Source organism: Mizuhopecten yessoensis, unplaced genomic scaffold, assembly GCF_002113885.1.
Source record: "Mizuhopecten yessoensis strain PY_sf001 unplaced genomic scaffold, ASM211388v2 scaffold2205, whole genome shotgun sequence".
NCBI classification, from domain to species: domain Eukaryota; kingdom Metazoa; phylum Mollusca; class Bivalvia; order Pectinida; family Pectinidae; genus Mizuhopecten; species Mizuhopecten yessoensis.
Genome location: NW_018404430.1, coordinates 22,509 through 42,181, shown reverse-complemented (window position 1 = coordinate 42,181; position 19,673 = coordinate 22,509). Strand labels below are relative to the sequence as shown.

The 19,673-nt window shown below is 36.1% G+C and overlaps 1 protein-coding gene across 1 annotated transcript in view; it reads left to right on the top strand.

Moving 5' to 3' along the window:
- Positions 1–19,673, top strand: part of LOC110445292 (116 kDa U5 small nuclear ribonucleoprotein component-like) — a 56,842-nt gene that overhangs the window by 17,489 nt on the left and 19,680 nt on the right. The window contains exons 6-12 of the mRNA XM_021489831.1: positions 1,902–1,977; positions 2,166–2,231; positions 8,289–8,324; positions 9,148–9,238; positions 9,613–9,695; positions 16,263–16,429; positions 18,215–18,342. Coding sequence (XP_021345506.1) covers positions 1,902–1,977; positions 2,166–2,231; positions 8,289–8,324; positions 9,148–9,238; positions 9,613–9,695; positions 16,263–16,429; positions 18,215–18,342 — 647 coding nt within the window. The remainder of the gene's footprint in view (positions 1–1,901; positions 1,978–2,165; positions 2,232–8,288; positions 8,325–9,147; positions 9,239–9,612; positions 9,696–16,262; positions 16,430–18,214; positions 18,343–19,673) is intronic.

Below are 19,673 nucleotides of genomic sequence, written 5' to 3'. Positions count from 1 at the left end.
GGGTCCCTATCTACTGTGATACAGAACCCTCTCAACAGGGTCCCTATCTACTGTGATACAGAACCCTCTCAACAGGGTCCCTATCTATTGTGATACAGAACCCTCTCAACAGGGTCCCTATCTATAGTGATACAGAACCCTCTCAACAGGGTCCCTATCTACTGTGATACAGAACCCTCTCAACAGGGTCCCTATCTACTGTGATACAGAACCCTCTCAACAGGGTCCCTATCTATTGTGATACAGAACCCTCTCAACAGGGTCCCTATCTATAGTGATACAGAACCCTCTCAACAGGGTCCCTATCTACTGTGATACAGAACCCTCTCAACAGGGTCCCTATCTACTGTGATACAGAACCCTCTCAACAGGGTCCCTATCTATTGTGATACAACACCCTCTCAACAGGGTCCCTATCTACTGTGATACTGAACCCTCTCAACAGGGTCCCTATCTATCGTGGTACAGAACTCTCTCAACAGGGTCCCTATCTACTGGGATACAGAACCCTCTCAACAGTGTCCCAATCTATTGTGATACAGACCCATATCAACAGGTTCCTTATCTACTGTGATACAGAACCCTCTCAACATAGTCCCTATCTATAGTGATACAGAACTATCTCAACAGGGATTCTATCTACTGTGATACAGAACCCTCTCAACAGGGTCCCTATCTACTGTGATACAGAACCCTCTCAAAAGGGTCCCTATCTATAGTTTTACAGAACCCTCTCAACAGGGTCCCATTCTATTGTGATACAAAACCCTCTCAAAAGGGTCCCTATCTATAGTGATACAGAACCCTCTCAACAGGGTCCCATTCTATTGTGATACAGAACCCTCTCAACAGGGTCCCTATCTATAGTGATACAGAACCCTCTCAACAGGGATTCTATCTACTGTGATACAGATCCCTCTCAACAGTGTCCCTATCTACTGTGATACAGAACCCTCTCAACAGGGTCCCATTCTATTGTGATACAGAACCCTCTCAAAAGGGTCCCTATCTATAGTGATACAGAACCCTCTCAACAGGGTCCCATTCTATTGTGATACAGAACCCTCTCAACAGGGTCCCTATCTATAGTGATACAGAACCATCTCAACAGGGATTCTATCTACTGTGATACAGATCCCTCTCAACAGTGTCCCTATCTACTGTGATACAGAACCCTCTCAACAGGGTCCCTATCTATTGTGATACAGAACCCTCTCAACAGGGTCCCTATCTATAGTGATACAGAACCCTTTCAACAGGGTCCCTATCTACTGTGATACAGAACCCCATGTACAGGGTCCCTATCTATAGTGATACAGAACCCCCTGTACAGGGTCCCTATCTACTGTGATACAGAACCCTCTCAACAGGGTCCCTGTCTACTTTGATACAGAACCCTCTCAATAGGGTCCCTATCTATAGTGATACAAAACCCTCTCAACAGGGTCCCTATCTATAGTGATACAGAACCCTCTCAACAGGGTCCCTATCTATAGTGATATAGAACCCCGTGTACAGGGTCTCTATCTATAGTGATACAGAACCCCCTGTACAGGGTCCCTATCTACTGTGATACAGAACCCTCTCAACAGGGTCCCAATCTATTGTGATAAAGAACCCTCTCAACAGGGTCCCTATCTATAGTGATACAGAACCCCCTGTACAGGGTCCCTTTCTATAGTGATACAGAACCCCCTGTACAGGGTCCCTATCTATAGTGATACAGAACCCCCTGTACAGGCTCCCTATCTATAGTGATACAGTGCTCTTAACGTACCCCTAACTCATACCACTGAATTGGCATATATTTATTTTCATGAATACACAGTAACACTCTTCTCCTAAAGAGGAACACTCAACGTATATGTTATTTATTGGTGATTGTTTTTTCACATCCTCAGGTTTTTAGCTGACCTGATGGACACGCCAGATCTCATCAGAAATGTGACGCTGTGTGGACACTTACATCATGGCAAAGTGAGTACACGTTATCAAGTATAGGATGTAGATCGACAATTTTACACTTCAACTCAAATTCAGAGCAATATCACTTAACTTTCTGTAGATTAATTTGATTGGTTTGGATAATTGTTCCTTAAGCTCTGTTATTATGTAAACATTTTGTGGACATGTTGCTATAGTGATCAATGTTTTATCCATTGCAGACCTCCTTCGTGGACTGTTTAGTTTCACAGACCCATCCAGAAATTGATGGCACAGATGACAAAGATGTAAGGGTTATTTTATTTACAGGGAATTATGGACAAGAAACTGTTTATTATATCAGGAAAGAATTAAGTAAAATTACAAGAATTAAATCTATCAATTCATAAGGTTACTTTGTTGCTGTTGAAACAAATGTCACATTTCTCCAAAAGACTGGAAGATGTGATGTATTGTAAACTTTTAGTGTTCGCTGTCAGTGTTTTTTAAGGTCAGTTTGGGGTTTTATTAAGCCCTTTCCCCTGGATAATTATACCCCCAGCAAAGAATTTGGGGGGGGGGTGGGAGGTATACTGGATTCAGGTTGTTCGTCCGTCCGTGGACGCAATGTAGTACCGTATACTCCTCCTAAACTATTGGATGGATTTCAAGGAAATTTGCTGATAACAATCCTTGCAGCTTGGAGATGTGTGTAAAGTACTTTTCATTGAGTTATCTCCCCTTTTCACGAAGTTATAGCCCTCAGTTCATAAACCTTCTCTAGACCATGGCAGAAAACAAATGAACTTTTTATTAGGGCCCCGTATCGGAGATACGGGTGCCCTATAGTAATCATTCACTCTGTCTGTCTGTCTGTCTGTCCAAAATTTTGTTCCTGGCTGATAACTTTGGTATTTATTGACCGATGTACATGAAACTTGGTCAAGATGTTCAGTTCACAAAAATACACATTGAGGTAAAAAGTCAAGGTCAAAGGTCAAGGTAATTAGGTTCAAAGGTCAATGTCAAATTTTACATCTTTTCACTGATGAACATTTTGTTATGACATTATGAAGCAAAGTTGATCAGAATTAAACAAGGAGTCAACTTACCAAAGGTCAAGGTCATCGGGTCAGGGGTCAAGGTCAAATTTTGTAGCTTTTTACTGGTGAACATTTCACTATGACATTATGAAGCAAAGTTGTCCGGAATTAAACAAAGAGACACACTGAGGAAAAAAGTTGAGGTCAAAGGTCAAGGTCATTAGATTCAAAGGTCAAGGTCAAATTTGGCATATTTTCACTGATGAACATTTTGTTATGACATGATGAAGCAAAGTTGATCAGAATTAAACAAGGAGTCAACTGATCAAAGGTCAAGGTCATTGGGTCAAAGGTCAAGGTAAAATTTTGTATCTTTTCACTGGTGAACATTTCGCTATGACACTTTGGAGCAATGTTGATCAGAATTAAACAATGAGTCAATTGACCAAAGGTCAAGGTCACTGGGTCAAAGGTGAAGGTTAAATTCTGTATCTTTTCCCTGATGAACATTTTGTTATGACATTATGAAACAATGTTGTTCAGAACTTAGCACAGAGTCAACTGACCTTAGGTCCAGGTAACGGGGTCCAAAGGGTCAAGGTCAAGTTTTGTATTTTTCACTGATGAACATTTTGTTATGATATTAAGAAGCAAAGTTGGTCATAATTAAAGAATAAGTCAATTGACCAAATATCAGGGTCACTGGGTTAATGGTCAATGTCATTTGGGTCCAAAGGTCAAAGACAAAGTGGATCTCTGACTTTGACACTGGCTCTTGATGGAGGAGGTATTAAAGGTGAAATAAAAAAATCAAAGCTAACAAATGAGTATCGCACCGGTATTTACATTTCTGTTAGCCCAGCAAATATGGAGGTGGAAAGAAACAAGACTCACATCATAGTACATGTGAAATGTATATTTTGCTTCCTTGCGATTTTTTTTGAAGTCCAAATGTCAAACGTCAAGCTCAGCTATATGGGCAGATTGCTTCTTGATGATTATGGGGGATATATTGCCATAAGACGGGGCCCTTACTGACCTGTCAGTGTTCTAGTTTTTTATTCAATTCCTTCAAAATCTGGTACGGTAATATATAGAAAGGTCAAAGGTCACGAATGAAATACGTTACTGAAATGGCTAAATATCTCTGAAATGGAAGGTATTTTGTATACAGATATACATTAGAATATTGTAGGCATTAATGCAATCTTCTCTACTGACAGCTTCCAAGGTCATAGGGTTTGAGGTTAAAGGCCACGAATGAATTACGTTACTGAAATGGCTTATTGTCTCGGAAACAGTAGGATATTTTGTATACACATACACATAAGAGTATCGTAGCCAATTATGCAGGCTATATTATGACAAACTTCCAAGGTCATGAGGTCAAAGGTCACAGATGCATTATGTTACTGAAATGGCTAATTATGACAGAAATGGTAGGTATTTTGTATACACATACCTTTGAGCAAATGTAGCATTGATGCAAGCTACATTGTGACAAAATTCTGAGGTCATTGAGTCAAAGGTCACAGTAGTGGTGTTTGTCTTTTCCATCTTTCTGTCGATACGACATCTGAGATTAGATTTTTAGGTCACCTGAGACAAAGTCTCAAGTGACCTATTGCGATCGCCTTTTGTCCGTCGTCATCCGTCGTCCATCGTCCGTCGTCCGTCGTGCATCCGTAAACAATTTACATTTTCGACCTCTTCTCCAAAACCCCTGAACCAATTTCTATGAAATTTTGCAGGGACCTTCCATGGACAAAGGTCAACAAAAACTGTGGCCGGTTTAGTCCCAAGCCCCCATGGGCCTGAGGGGCGGGGCCAAAAAGGGTCAAATTGACTAAAATTTCAAAAATCTTCTTCTCCAAAACCCCTGAACCAATTTCAATGAAATTTTGCAGGGACTTTCCATGGACAAAGATCAACAATAATAGGGGCCGGTTTGGTCCCAAGCCCCCAGGGGCCTGAGGGGCGGGGCCAAAAAGGGTCAAATTGACTAAAATTTCAAAACTCTTCTTCTCAAGACCCAGATATGGTAGAATCAAATGCTCTTCATAGATGGAAGGGTCTTAAGGTGCATTAATGAAATTGTGAATTTCATGACCCTGGGGTCTCACATTTCCCCCTGGGGAGGGGGTAAACTTTACTATAGTTTATATAGGGAAATCACATTTTGGACCAACATTTGTTTAATTTCCATTGGAAGTAATTCAATTTGGGTTAGCATTATCAGTATTAGGTAGCAGTTTGATAATAAGCACATCTGAGCCCTGACTGACCCCCAGGTCTTTGAATATTACATGTTAATAACTTGATTGGAATTATAACCTTGAGTTGACAGTTTGATACTTTGAAAATTTTGAGCCAGCCCTACCCCCAAGGTAGGGCTCAATGGAGTCAGTGTGCTAAAATTTCTTCATTTTCCTTGTTTAGAATCAGAGGTGCTAGTTTCAAATACTTTTTAGTCTGAAATCTGTATGCTAGATATTAAATAAGGTGGTTTTATTGTTTTTAGCTTTTTTTTAGCTCACCTGGCACGAAGTGCCAAGTGAGCTTATGCCGTGGCGCGGGGTCCGTCGTCCGTCCGTCCGTCCTCGTCCGTCAACTTTTCCTTTAAACAACTTCTTCTGAAGAACGGACAGGCCTAGAGTCATGATATTTGGCTGAAAGCTTTGTTGGTAGGAACCCTTCAAAGTTTGAGAACGAAAATGACCTTGACCTGTTTTCAAGGTCACAGGGGTCAAATATGTCAAAAACTTCAAACGACTTCTTCTGAAGAATTAAAAGGTATAGAATCTTCATATTTGGCTGATGGCTTCCTTGGATGGAGCCCAACAAAGTTTGAGAATGAAAATTACCTTGACCTTCTTTCAAGGTCACAGGGGTCAAATGTGTCAAACACTTCAAACGACTTCTTCTGAAGAACTGAAAGGTATATAATCTTTATATTTGGCTGGTGGCTTCCTGGGATAGAGCCCAACAAAGTTTGAGAATGAAAACTAGTTTGACCTACTTTCAAGGTCACAGGGGTCATATATGTCAAAAGCTTCAAATGACTTCTTCTGAAGAACTGAAAGGTATAGAATCTTTATTTTTGATTGATGGCTTCCTTGGATAGAGCCCGACAAAGTTTGAGAATGAAAATGACCTTGACCTTCTTTCAAGGTCACAGGAGTCAAATGTGTCAGACACTTCAAACGACTTCTTCTGAAGAACTGAAAGGTATATAATCTCTATATTTGGCTTGTAGCTTCCTAGGAAAGAGCCGAACAAAGTTTGAGAATGAAAATGACCTTGACCTTCTTTTAAGGTCACATGAGGCAGATATGTCAAACACTTTAAACGACTTCTTCTGAAGAACTGGTAGTTATAAAATCTTAATATTTGGCAGGTGGCTTCCTGGGAAAGAGCCAAACAAAGTTTGCGAATGAAAATGACCTTGACCTACTTTCAAGGTCACAGCGTTCAAATATGTCAAACAGTTCAAACAGCTTCTTCTGAAGAATTAAAAGGCATAAAATTATAATATTTGGCTGGTGACTTCCCGGGATAGAGCTCACCAAAGTTTGCAAATGAAAATGACCTCAACCTACTTTAGAGGTCACAGAGGTCAACAACATTTTAATGGATTTGTTCTTGAGAACTAAAAGGAATGGATTCATAAGATTTGGCTGGTAGCTTTTTGGAATAGAGCTAACCAATTTGAGAAGGAAAATGACATTGACCTACTTACAAGATCACAGGGAAAAATATGTCAGCAACTTCTGAAGAAGAATCAAAAAGCATAGAATCTTATAATAATATTTTGCTGGTAGTTTCAACAGATGGAGCCAACAAAGTTTGCGAGGGAAATATTTTTAGTGCAATATAATATTTAATGAGAATATTTTGCTATGACTGCTTAAATATTCAGGTGAGCGATACAGGCCCTCTTGGGCCTCTTGTTTGTCACTTTGAATAATATTTCTGTTCATGTTAAAAACAAAATCAACTCTCTGTATATATATATCAGGTGACCGTTAAGGCCCATGGGCCTCTTGTTTCATGACCCTTCATCTTTCTATATATTTTTTCCCTTGTTTATTTAGCCCCTACAGGGGCAACAAGATGCCGGAACGCAGGGGGTATTAGTTAGCCCATAGGCGACAGTTCTAGTTTTTGATGTTTTTTTTCCAAATTTATACTAAAATCACTGACTGCCAGGAGATAGTATGAATTGTTTCCCTCTCATATGATGTGTTTAGCACTCAGACATAGATGAGGTATTATAATGATAGTTATTAACTTTAAAGGTCTGTTTAAGTTTATAAATATTACTTATTAGGTAGGTAGCAGTGCACAGTAGCCTACGTTGGCCATGGGTGAAATTTTTGTACAATGAATAACCCCTGTAATATTACATGTATCAAAAGTTAAAAAAAAAAAATCAGCTCTAAAATTGGCATATACATGATGAATTGGACTATGTGGGCCTCACATTTAAAAAACAAATCGAATTTGGCTTGAGACTACATTTTTGGCCATTTACAAATCTGTGTCTACACAACAAAAGCTAGCTTTTCCTGTAGTCTATTTTTGTACTCAGCACATGGGTAAATATTGTGAAAAATCCAGTTGAACGACCTACAATGTATGCTAAACGTGAGTATTTCTGTTACCGAGTAGGTGATATTTAATTTAAGACTGTTTTAAAGAAAAAGGCATTTTTTGATGTGGTAACCATGGTTCTCACAAGTCCCAAATCTTGGGAAATCACTTTTTGAAAAAAAATATCATTCTTCTAAAAAAACGTACTCAAAATGAAGTTTATAAATATATATATATATATGTAGGTGTGTTGTGCAGGATGAATCCGCTATCCATGTTTATCCGAGACATGCCCTTTATTTTTAGGGTCAAGCCATAGGCCATTTCTACTGTACTCTGCTACCTAAGTATTAAAATAAAATGCTTTTATGTAACAATCCCTGCTACAGATTGTAATGTATTTATTAATAATAATAATAATTTGAGGTTCTTCTATACCGCTTTATCACAATCTAGTTGGTAGGTCTTCTCAAAGAGGTTCACAAATTATTATCCGTAGTTAAAGGGCCTTTGCAATAAGCCAATATCGTTCTCAACTCCCTAGGGAAAATATCAGTTAAGGAAGGTGTTAAGTAAAACATGTGTTTCTCCTATAAACTCAAACTTATGTGGAATGGTTCCTTGGCTCTATTTCTACTGTCATTTTTAGTAAGGATACAACTGGTTTAAATGAAGTGGATCAATTGTTTACTTCCACTAATTATGATGAAATATTTGTTGTTCTCACAGATCCGGTACACTGACACACTGTTTACAGAACAAGAGGTAACACTCCCTAATTACATGTATCTCTTCAAAAATGAAACAATCTTAAAAGTGTGTATTTTATGCAAAATATTAGAAACATCAATTTTTAGCTCAAATTGCGTTTAGTGTCTGTAGGTTTGTGCAATGATGCTGTGCTTTAATGATTTCTTTTTAAAATATTGCCTTGACTTACTCTCAAGGTTACAGTGTAAAATTATTTGCCTTCATTGGTTATGGTCATTACTAATTGGTCTCTTAATTTATGGTGATGTTAATGTCTTAATTTAGGGTGATGTTAATGTCTTAATTTAGGGTGATGTTCATGTCTTAATTTAGGGTGATGTTCATGTCTTAATTTGGGTAATGTTCATGTCTTAATTTAGGGTGATGTTAATGTCTTAATTTAGGGTGATGTTCATGTCTTAAATTAGGGTGATGTTCATGTCTTACTTTAGAGTGATGTTCATGTCTTAATTTAGGGTAATGTTCATTACTTAATTTAGGGTGATGTTCTTGTCTTACTTTAGGGTGATGTTCATGCCTTAATTTAGGGTAATGTTAATGTCTTAATTTGGGTAATGTTCATGTCTTAATCTAGGGTAATGTTCATGTCTTACTTTAGGGTGATGTTCATGTCTTACTTTAGGGTGATGTTCATGTCTTACTTTAGAGTGATGTTCATGTCTTACTTTAGGATGATGTTCATGTCTTCCTTTAGGGTGATGTTCATGTCTTCCTTTAGGGTGATGTTCATGTCTTACTTTAGGGTGATGTTTATATAGACAATACAAGGGTAATGTCTAGGCTAGACATGGTACTAGAGATAAGTTTATTGTTACAGAGAGGAGTGAGTATCAAAGCTTCACCCGTCACATTGGTATTACCAGACTCGAAGAAGAAGTCCTTTCTTGTCAATGTTTTTGATACACCAGGTAAATAATAACCAGATATATCAAAAGATATATATATATATATAATTTCTGAAATTGTAAGGAATCTTAACTGACTGTCAAAGATAAATTCATCATTAAAATAAATATATTGATTTAATTTTGACAGTCCTGGTCACCCTATGTATATATAGTAAATATTTTTATATAACACTATCAAGTTAAAAAAGTATAGTTTTAATTGTGCATGCGTTGGGTATCTGAAATTTGATATTACATTCATTCTGTTTTCAAAAAAGGATAATGTGAATTTTGATAGAGAAAAATTTCAAAAATCTTTCACATTGATTCCTGTATTACCTAAGTGGCTATATATTAACAGTATAGTACAAAAACTCTTGCATTGTATTTACCAGGCCATGTGAACTTTTCTGATGAGGTGACGGCGGCCTTCAGGATCAGTGATGGTGTTGTGGTGTTTGTGGACGCTGCAGAAGGGGTAAATATAAACAGTGATACAGTCCTGTATGCTCCAGAAGGGGTAAAAATAAACAGTGATACAGTCCTGTATGCTCCAGAAGGGGTAAATATAAACAGTGATACAAGTCCTGTATGCTCCAGAAGGGGTAAATATAAACAGTGATACAGTCCTGTATGCTCCAGAAGGGGTAAAAATAAACAGTGATACAGTCCTGTATGCTCCAGAAGGGGTAAATATAAACAGTGATACAAGTCCTGTATGCTCCAGAAGGGGTAAATATAAACAGTGATACAGTCCTGTATGCTCCAGAAGGGGTAAATATAAACAGTGATACAGTCCTGTATGCTCCAGAAGGGGTAAAAATAAACAGTGATACAAGTCCTGTATGCTCCAGAAGGGGTAAATATAAACAGTGATACAGTCCTGTATACACCAGAAGGGGTAAATATAAACAGTAATACAGTCCTGTATGCTCTAGAAGGGGTAAATATAAACAGTGACACAAGTCCTGTATGCTCCAGAAGGGGTAAATATAAACAGTGACACAGTCCTGTATGCTCCAGAAGGGGTAAATATAAACAGTGATACAAGTCATGTATGCTCCAGAAGGGGTAAATATAAATTTCATGAAACAACCGTGTATAATAACTTGCATGTTTTGTGTGACAACTGTGTGATAACTTACATGTTTTGTATGACAACTGTATGATAACTTGCGTGTTTTGTGTGATAACTCTGTGATAACTTACATGTTTTATGTGACAACCTTGTGATAACTTGCATGTTTTGTGTGATAACTTACATGTTTTATGTGACAACTGTGTGATAACTTGCATGTTTTGTGCGACAACTGTATGATAACTTACATGTTTTGGGTGATAAGAATGTGATAACTTACATGTTTTCTGTGATAACTTACATGTTTTATGTGACAACTGTGTATAATAACTTGCATGTTTTATGTTACAACTGTGTATAATAATGCATGTTTTGTGTGACAACTGTGTGATAACTTACATGTTTTGTACGACAACTGTGTGATAACTTACATGTTGTGTGCAACAACTGTGTGATAACTTACATGTTTTGTATGACAACTGTATGATAACTTGCATGTTTTGTGTGATAACTCTGTGATAACTTACATCTTTTATGTGACAACCTTGTGATAACTTGCATGTTTTGTGTGATAACTTACATGTTTTATGTGACAACTGTGTATAATAACTTGCATGTTTTATGTTACAACTGTGTATAATAATGCATGTTTTGTGTGACAACTGTGTGATAACTTACATGTTTTATATGACAACTGTGTGATAACTGACATGTTTTGTGCGACAACTGTGTGAAACTTACGTTTTGTGCGACAACTGTGTGATAATTTACATGTTTTGTGTGATAACTTGTATGTTTTGTGTGACAACTGTGTGACAACTGTGATAACTTACATGTTTTGTGTGATAACTGTGTGATAACTTACATGTTTTATGTGACAACTGTGTGATAACTTACATGTTTTGTACGACAACTGTGTGATAACTGACATGTTTTGTGCGACAACTGTGTGATAACTTACATGTTTTGTGCGACAACTGTGTGATAACTTACATGTTTTGTGTGACAACTGTGTGACAACTGTGATAACTTACATGTTTTATGTGACAACTGTGTGATAACTTACATGTTTTGTGTGATAACTGTGCGATAACTTGCATGTTTTGTGACAACTATATGATAACTTACATGTTTTGTGTGACAACTGTTTGATAACTTGCATGTTTTATGTTACAACTGTGTATAATAATGCATGTTTTGTGTGACAACTGTGTGATAACTGACATGTTTTGTACGACAACTGTGTGATAACTTACATGTTTTATGTTACAACTGTGTGTAATAATGCATGTTTTGTGTGATAACTGTGTGATAACTTACATGTTTTATGTGACAACTGTGTGATAACTTGCATGTTTTGTGTGATAACTGTGTGATAACTTACATGTTTTATGTGACAACTGTGTGATAACTTGCATGTTTTGTGTGATAACTGTGTGATAACTTACATGTTTTGTGTGACAACTGTGTGATAACTTGCATGTTTTGTGTGACAACTGTGTGATAACTTACATGTTTTGTGCGACAACTGTATGATAACTTACATGTTTTGTGTGATAAGAGTGTGATAACTTACATGTTTTATGTGACAACTGTGTGATAACTTGCATGTTTTGTGTGACAACTGTGTGATAACTTACATGTTTTGTGCGACAACTGTATGATAACTTACATGTTTTGTGTGATAAGAGTGTGATAACTTACATGTTTTATGTGACAACTGTGTGATAACTTGCATGTTTTGTGTGATAACTGTGTGATAACTTACATGTTTTGTGTGACAACTGTGTGATAACTTACATGTTTTGTGTGACAACTGTGTGATAACTTACATGTTTTGTGTGATAACTGTATGATAACTTACATGTTTTGTGTGATAAGAGTGTGATAACTTACATGTTTTATGTGACAACTGTGTGATAACTTGCATGTTTTGTGTGATAACTGTGTGATAACTTACATGTTTTGTGTGACAACTGTGTGATAACTTACATGTTTTGTGTGACAACTGTGTGATAACTTGCATGTTTTGTGTGATAACTTGCATGTTTTGTGTGATAACTGTGTGATAACTTACATGTTTTATGTGACAACTGTGTGATAACTTGCATGTTTTGTGTGATAACTGTGTGATAACTTACATGTTTTGTGTGACAACTGTGTGATAACTTGCATGTTTTGTGTGACAACTGTGTGATAACTTACATGTTTTGTGTGACAACTGTATGATAACTTACATGTTTTGTGTGATAAGAGTGTGATAACTTACATGTTTTATGTGACAACTGTGTGATAACTTGCATGTTTTGTGCGACAACTGTATGATAACTTACATGTTTTGTGTGATAAGAATGTGATAACTTACATGTTTTATGTGACAACTGTGTGATAACTTGCATGTTTTGTGTGATAACTGTGTGATAACTTACATGTTTTGTGTGACAACTGTGTGATAACTTGCATGTTTTGTGTGACAACTGTGTGATAACTTACATGTTTTGTGCGACAACTGTGTGATAACTTACATGTTTTGTGTGACAACTGTGTGATAACTTACATGTTTTGTGCGACAACTGTGTGATAACTTACATGTTTTGTGCGACAACTGTGTGATAACTTACATGTTTTGTGCGACAACTGTGTGATAACTTACATGTTTTGTGCGACAACTGTGTGATAACTTACATGTTTTGTGCGACAACTGTGTGATAACTTACATGTTTTGTGCGACAACTGTGTGATAACTTACATGTTTTGTGTGACAACTGTGTGATAACTTACATGTTTTGTACGACAACTGTGTGATAACTTACATGTTTTGTGTGACAACTGTGTGATAACTTACATGTTTTGTGCGACAACTGTGTGATAACTTACATGTTTTGTGCGACAACTGTGTGATAACTTACATGTTTTGTGCGACAACTGTGTGATAACTTACATGTTTTGTGCGACAACTGTGTGATAACTTACATGTTTTGTGCGACAACTGTGTGATAACTTACATGTTTTGTGCGACAACTGTGTGATAACTTACATGTTTTGTGCGACAACTGTGTGATAACTTACATGTTTTGTGCGACAACTGTGTGATAACTTACATGTTTTGTACGACAACTGTGTGATAACTTACATGTTTTGTGCGACAACTGTGTGATAACTTACATGTTTTGTGCGACAACTGTGTGATAACTTACATGTTTTGTGCGACAACTGTGTGATAACTTACATGTTTTGTGCGACAACTGTGTGATAACTTACATGTTTTGTGCGACAACTGTGTGATAACTTACATGTTTTGTGTGACAACTGTGTGATAACTTACATGTTTTGTGTGACAACTGTGTGATAACTTGCATGTTTTGTGTGACAACTGTGTGATAACTTGCATGTTTTGTGTGACAACTGTGTGATAACTTGCATGTTTTGTGTGATAACTGTGTGATAACTTGCATGTTTTGTGTGATAACTGTGTGATAACTTGCATGTTTTGTGTGATAACTGTGTGATAACTTACATGTTTTGTGTGATAACTGTGTGATAACTTACATGTTTTGTGACAACTATATGATAATCTGCATGTTTTGTGTGACAACTGTTTGGTAACTTCCATGTTTTATGTGACAACTGTGTGATAACTTACATGTTTTTTGCGACAACTGTGTGATAACTTACATGTTTTGTGCGACAACTGTGTGATAACTTACATGTTTTGTGCGACAACTGTGTGATAACTTACATGTTTTGTGTGACAACTGTGTGATAACTTACATGTTTTGTGTGACAACTGTGTGATAACTTACATGTTTTGTGTGATAACTTACATGTTTTGTGTGACAACTGTATGATAACTTACATGTTTTGTGTGATAAGAGTGTGATAACTTACATGTTTTATGACAACTGTGTGATAACTTGCATGTTTTGTGTGATAACTGTGTGATAACTTACATGTTTTGTGCAACAACTGTATGATAACTTAAATGTTTTGTGTGATAAGAGTGTGATAACTTACATGTTTTATATGACAACTATATGATAACTTACATGTTTTGTGTGACAACTGTTTGATAACTGGCATGTTTTATGTTACAACTGTGTATAATAATGCATGTTTTGTGTGACAACTGTGTGATAACTTACATGTTTTGTGCGACAACTGTGTGATAACTTACATGTTTTGTGCGACAACTGTGTGATAACTTACATGTTTTGTGCGACAACTGTGTGATAACTTACATGTTTTGTGCGACAACTGTGTGATAACTTACATGTTTTGTGCGACAACTGTGTGATAACTTACATGTTTTGTGCGACAACTGTGTGATAACTTACATGTTTTGTGCGACAACTGTGTGATAACTTACATGTTTTGTGCGACAACTGTGTGATAACTTACATGTTTTGTGTGACAACTGTGTGATAACTTACATGTTTTGTACGACAACTGTGTGATAACTTACATGTTTTGTGCGACAACTGTGTGATAACTTACATGTTTTGTGCGACAACTGTGTGATAACTTACATGTTTTGTGTGACAACTGTGTGATAACTTACATGTTTTGTGTGACAACTGTGTGATAACTTGCATGTTTTGTGTGACAACTGTGTGATAACTTGCATGTTTTGTGTGACAACTGTGTGATAACTTGCATGTTTTGTGTGATAACTGTGTGATAACTTGCATGTTTTGTGTGATAACTGTGTGATAACTTGCATGTTTTGTGTGATAACTGTGTGATAACTTACATGTTTTATGTGACAACTGTGTGATAACTTACATTTTTTGTGTGATAACTTACTTGTTTTGTACGACAACTGTGTGATAACTTACATGTTTTGTGTGACGACTGTGTGATAACTTGCATGTTTTGTGTGATAACTGTGTGATAACTTGCATGTTTTGTGTGACAACTGTGTGATAACTTACATGTTTTGTGTGATAACTTACATGTTTTGTGTGACAACTGTATGATAACTTACATGTTTTGTGTGATAAGAGTGTGATAACTTACATGTTTTATATGACAACTATATGATAACTTACATGTTTTGTGTGACAACTGTGTGATAACTTGCATGTTTTGTGTGATAACTGTGTGATAACTTACATGTTTTGTGCAACAACTGTATGATAACTTAAATGTTTTGTGTGATAAGAGTGTGATAACTTACATGTTTTATATGACAACTATATGATAACTTACATGTTTTGTGTGACAACTGTTTGATAACTGGCATGTTTTATGTTACAACTGTGTATAATAATGCATGTTTTGTGTGACAACTGTGTGATAACTTGCATGTTTTGTGAGATAACTGTGATAACTTGCATGTTTTGTGTGATAACTTGTATGTTTTGTGTGACAACTGTGTGACAACTGTGATAACTTACATGTTTTATGTGACAACTGTGTGATAACTTGCATGTTTTGTGTGACAACTGTGTGATAACTTACATGTTTTGTGTGACAACTGTGTGATAATTTACATGTTTTGTACGACAACTGTGTATGATAACTTACATGTTTTGTGTGACAACTGTGTGATAACTTGCATGTTTTGTGTGACAACTGTGTGATAACTTTCATGTTTTGTGTGATAACTGTGTGATAACTTACATGTTTTGTGACAACTATATGATAATCTGCATGTTTTGTGTGACAACTGTTTGGTAACTTCCATGTTTTATGTGACAACTGTGTGATAACTTACATGTTTTTTGCGACAACTGTGTGATAACTTACATGTTTTGTGCGACAACTGTGTGATAACTTACATGTTTTGTGCGACAAATGTGTGATAACTTACATGTTTTGTGTGACAACCTTGTGAAAACTTACATGTTTTGTACAACAACTGTGTGATACCCTACATGTTTTGTGTGACAACTATGTATAATAACTTGCATGTTTTATGTGACAATAGGTGTGATTTTTACCACTGACACAATCTGTGTTTAACAGGTGATGTTGAACACTGAGCGACTCATTAAACATGCCATACAAGAGAAGCTTCCTCTCACCATCTGTATCAACAAGGTCGACCGTCTCATACTGGAGCTGAAGCTGCCTCCCACAGACGCCTACTTCAAGCTCCGACACATCCTCGAGGAAGTCAATGCTCTCATCAGGTATACCTATCTCATGTGTGCTGTGTTAAACTGTTTGGTGTGAAGTTAGTAAACCTTCTCAATAAGTATTTGTATAGAGCGTTCCTTGAAACAATTAGTATCTTATAACATTGTAGCAGTAAGTTATGACTCAATCCATTAAAAGATTTTATCATGTACTGCAATATGGGTTGTTTTGCATGTACAATTCTGCAATTTGTGCACAGGCCATATCCAAACTGACCCATGTCTACCCACATAATGCCATATCTGACCAGCACACGCATGGGTCATAACTGCTTAGCACATATCATATCTATTTTACTTCCATTTCAATAGTTTTGAAAATTATACTTCTATTACACATGATTTGTGTTATAATCAGTAATGTTGACTGAAATATTTACAATGTCTAGTGTATGATAATGTAACCATTAAGTGACCATATCCTACCTCAGTTTAATCTTTGACTTATATCAGCCCACGAGCCTCTGGTCTCTCAGGCTGATATATGGAGGTTGTGGGTTGATACAGGGTAGATATGGAAATGGTCTTACAAAAACGTCTAAATACATTACAGGATCACTTACACCAATAATACTGTATAGTATAGTTACACTAATAATACTGTATAGTATAGTTACACCAATAATACTGTATAGGTACACCAATAATACTGTATAGTTACGCCAATAATACTGTATAGTTACACCAATAACACTGTATAACAGAGGTACACAAATAATACTGTATAGTATAGTTACAACAATAATACTGTAAAGTTACACCAATAATACTGTATAACAAAGTTACACAAATAATACTGTATAGTATCGTTACACCAATAATACTGTATAGTATAATTACACCAATAATACTGTATAGTATCGTTACACCAATAATACTGTATAGTAGAGTTACACCAATAATACTGTATAACAAAGTTACACAAATAATACTGTATAGTTACACAAATAATACCGTATGGTATAGTTACACCAATAATACTGTAAAGTTACACCAATAATACTGTATAACATAGTTGCACCAATAATAATGTATAGTTACACCAATAATACTGTAAAGTTACACCAATAATACTGTATAACAAAGTTACACAAATAATACTGTATAGTTACACCAATAATAATGTATAGTTACTGCGATAATACTGTATAGTATAGTTACTCCAATAATCCTGTATAGTTACACCAATAATACTGTACAGTATAGTTACACCAATAATACTGTACAGTATAGTTACACCAATAATACTGTACAGTATAGTTACACCAATAATACTGTATGTTATAGTTCCACCAATAATACTGGATAGTTACACCAATAATACTGTATAGTATAATTACACCAATAATACTGTATAGTTACCCCAATAATACTGTATAGTATAGTTATACCAATAATACTGTATAGTATAGTTATACCAATAATACTGTATAGTTACACCAATAATAATGTATAGTTACACCAATAATACTGTAAAGTTACACCAATAATACTGTATAACATAGTTACACAAATAATACTGTATAGTTACACAAATAATACTGTATAGTATAGTTACACAAATAATACTGTATAGTATAGTTACACCAATAATACTTTATAGTTACACCAATAATACTTTATAGTTACACAAATAATACTTTATAGTTACACAAATAATACTGTATAACATAGTTACACAAATAATACTGTATAGTATAGTTACACCAATAATACTCTATAGTATAGTTACACCAATAATGCTGTATAGTATAGTTTCTGTGTTTGCTCTGATTACAGTGTCTATGCAGAAGACGAAGAGAATAAGATAGTGTCTCCGTTACTTGGAAATGTTTGCTTCGCAAGCTCCTACTACCGATTCTGTTTCACTCTTGCCTCCTTTGCCAAGATATATGGGGAGACCTATGGTAAGCTTTGGAATCTTGTTCACTTAACTGATTCTGTTAACCTTAGCAATTTCAGGGAAATAATGAGTTGGCTGTATTCAGCTGTATGATAAAAGGATGCAGTTAATGACAAACCCCCTGGAGAATTCGGGGTTTTGATCGTAGCAGCTGCTATATAGATTATTGTAGAAACCAAAATGGATGTGTGCCTAGCAATGCCTTGTCATCTCACTGACATTGGTTAAGAAATATTTTTTGTCAACCTAGCATAATTCATTTAAAGCGTTTGCTGTATAAAATAACTAAAACAAAGAGTTACTGGTTAAAGCTGTAAGTCACTGCACTCCAATAAAGAACAGGTGTTGATTACAAGTCTACTCCTATTAGACAGCCTTTTGTCACTACACTCCAATAAAGAACAGGTGTTGATTACAAGTCTATTCCTATTAGACAGCCTTTTGTCACTACACTCCAATGAAGAACAGGTGTAAGTAGACCAACATATAAATGGAATGAACAAGATAAGCCCTGGTTCGACAGGCAGTTGCGTGCTTTGAGGGGAGAATACCTGACTGCATTGAATAATTTTAACAGAAATAAATGTGATGAAACCCATGATCTTTTAATACGAAGGAAACGGGAATACAAACGTTCTGAAGCCGCATGTAAAAGGCAATATAGGAAGGTCGAGGGAGATATGATGGAACACTTACAGAAAACCAATCCACGTTATTTTTATAAAAAATTCTCAAGTACAAAATCCACTGTTTCAAATGTGTCGTTGGATGAATTTTTTAATCACTTCAAGGAGGTAGCCACGAATCTCGACCCGTCGGATAATGATTATGTAGAAGAAAATGTTGATAGGAACACTGTGTTTGATGAACTTGACCGTAGTATATCTACAGACGAAATTAAATGTGCTATCAAGCGTCTAAAACGAGAAAAAGCGCATGGTCTAGATGGTTTACTAAACGAATATTTTATTGAAGCTGGTGACATTTTACTACAAGCCTTACATACTATTTTTAATAATGTATTTAACTCTGGATGTTTCCCTGAAGAATGGTCTAAAGCGGTGATGGTCCCGGTGTTTAAAAAAGGTGATAAAAACGATCCTAATAATTATCGTGGAATAAGTCTCCTGAGCTGTATGGCGAAACTTTTTACATCTGTACTGAATAAAAGACTAGTAGACTGGTCGGAGTCGAATGACATTATCACAGATGCACAGTTTGGTTTTCGTCCTGGAACAAGTACGGTTGACGCCATTTTCGCGCTTCATGCCATTATTACAAAATCTCTAAATGATAGTAAACGTTTATATTGTTGTTTTGTTGACTATAAGAAAG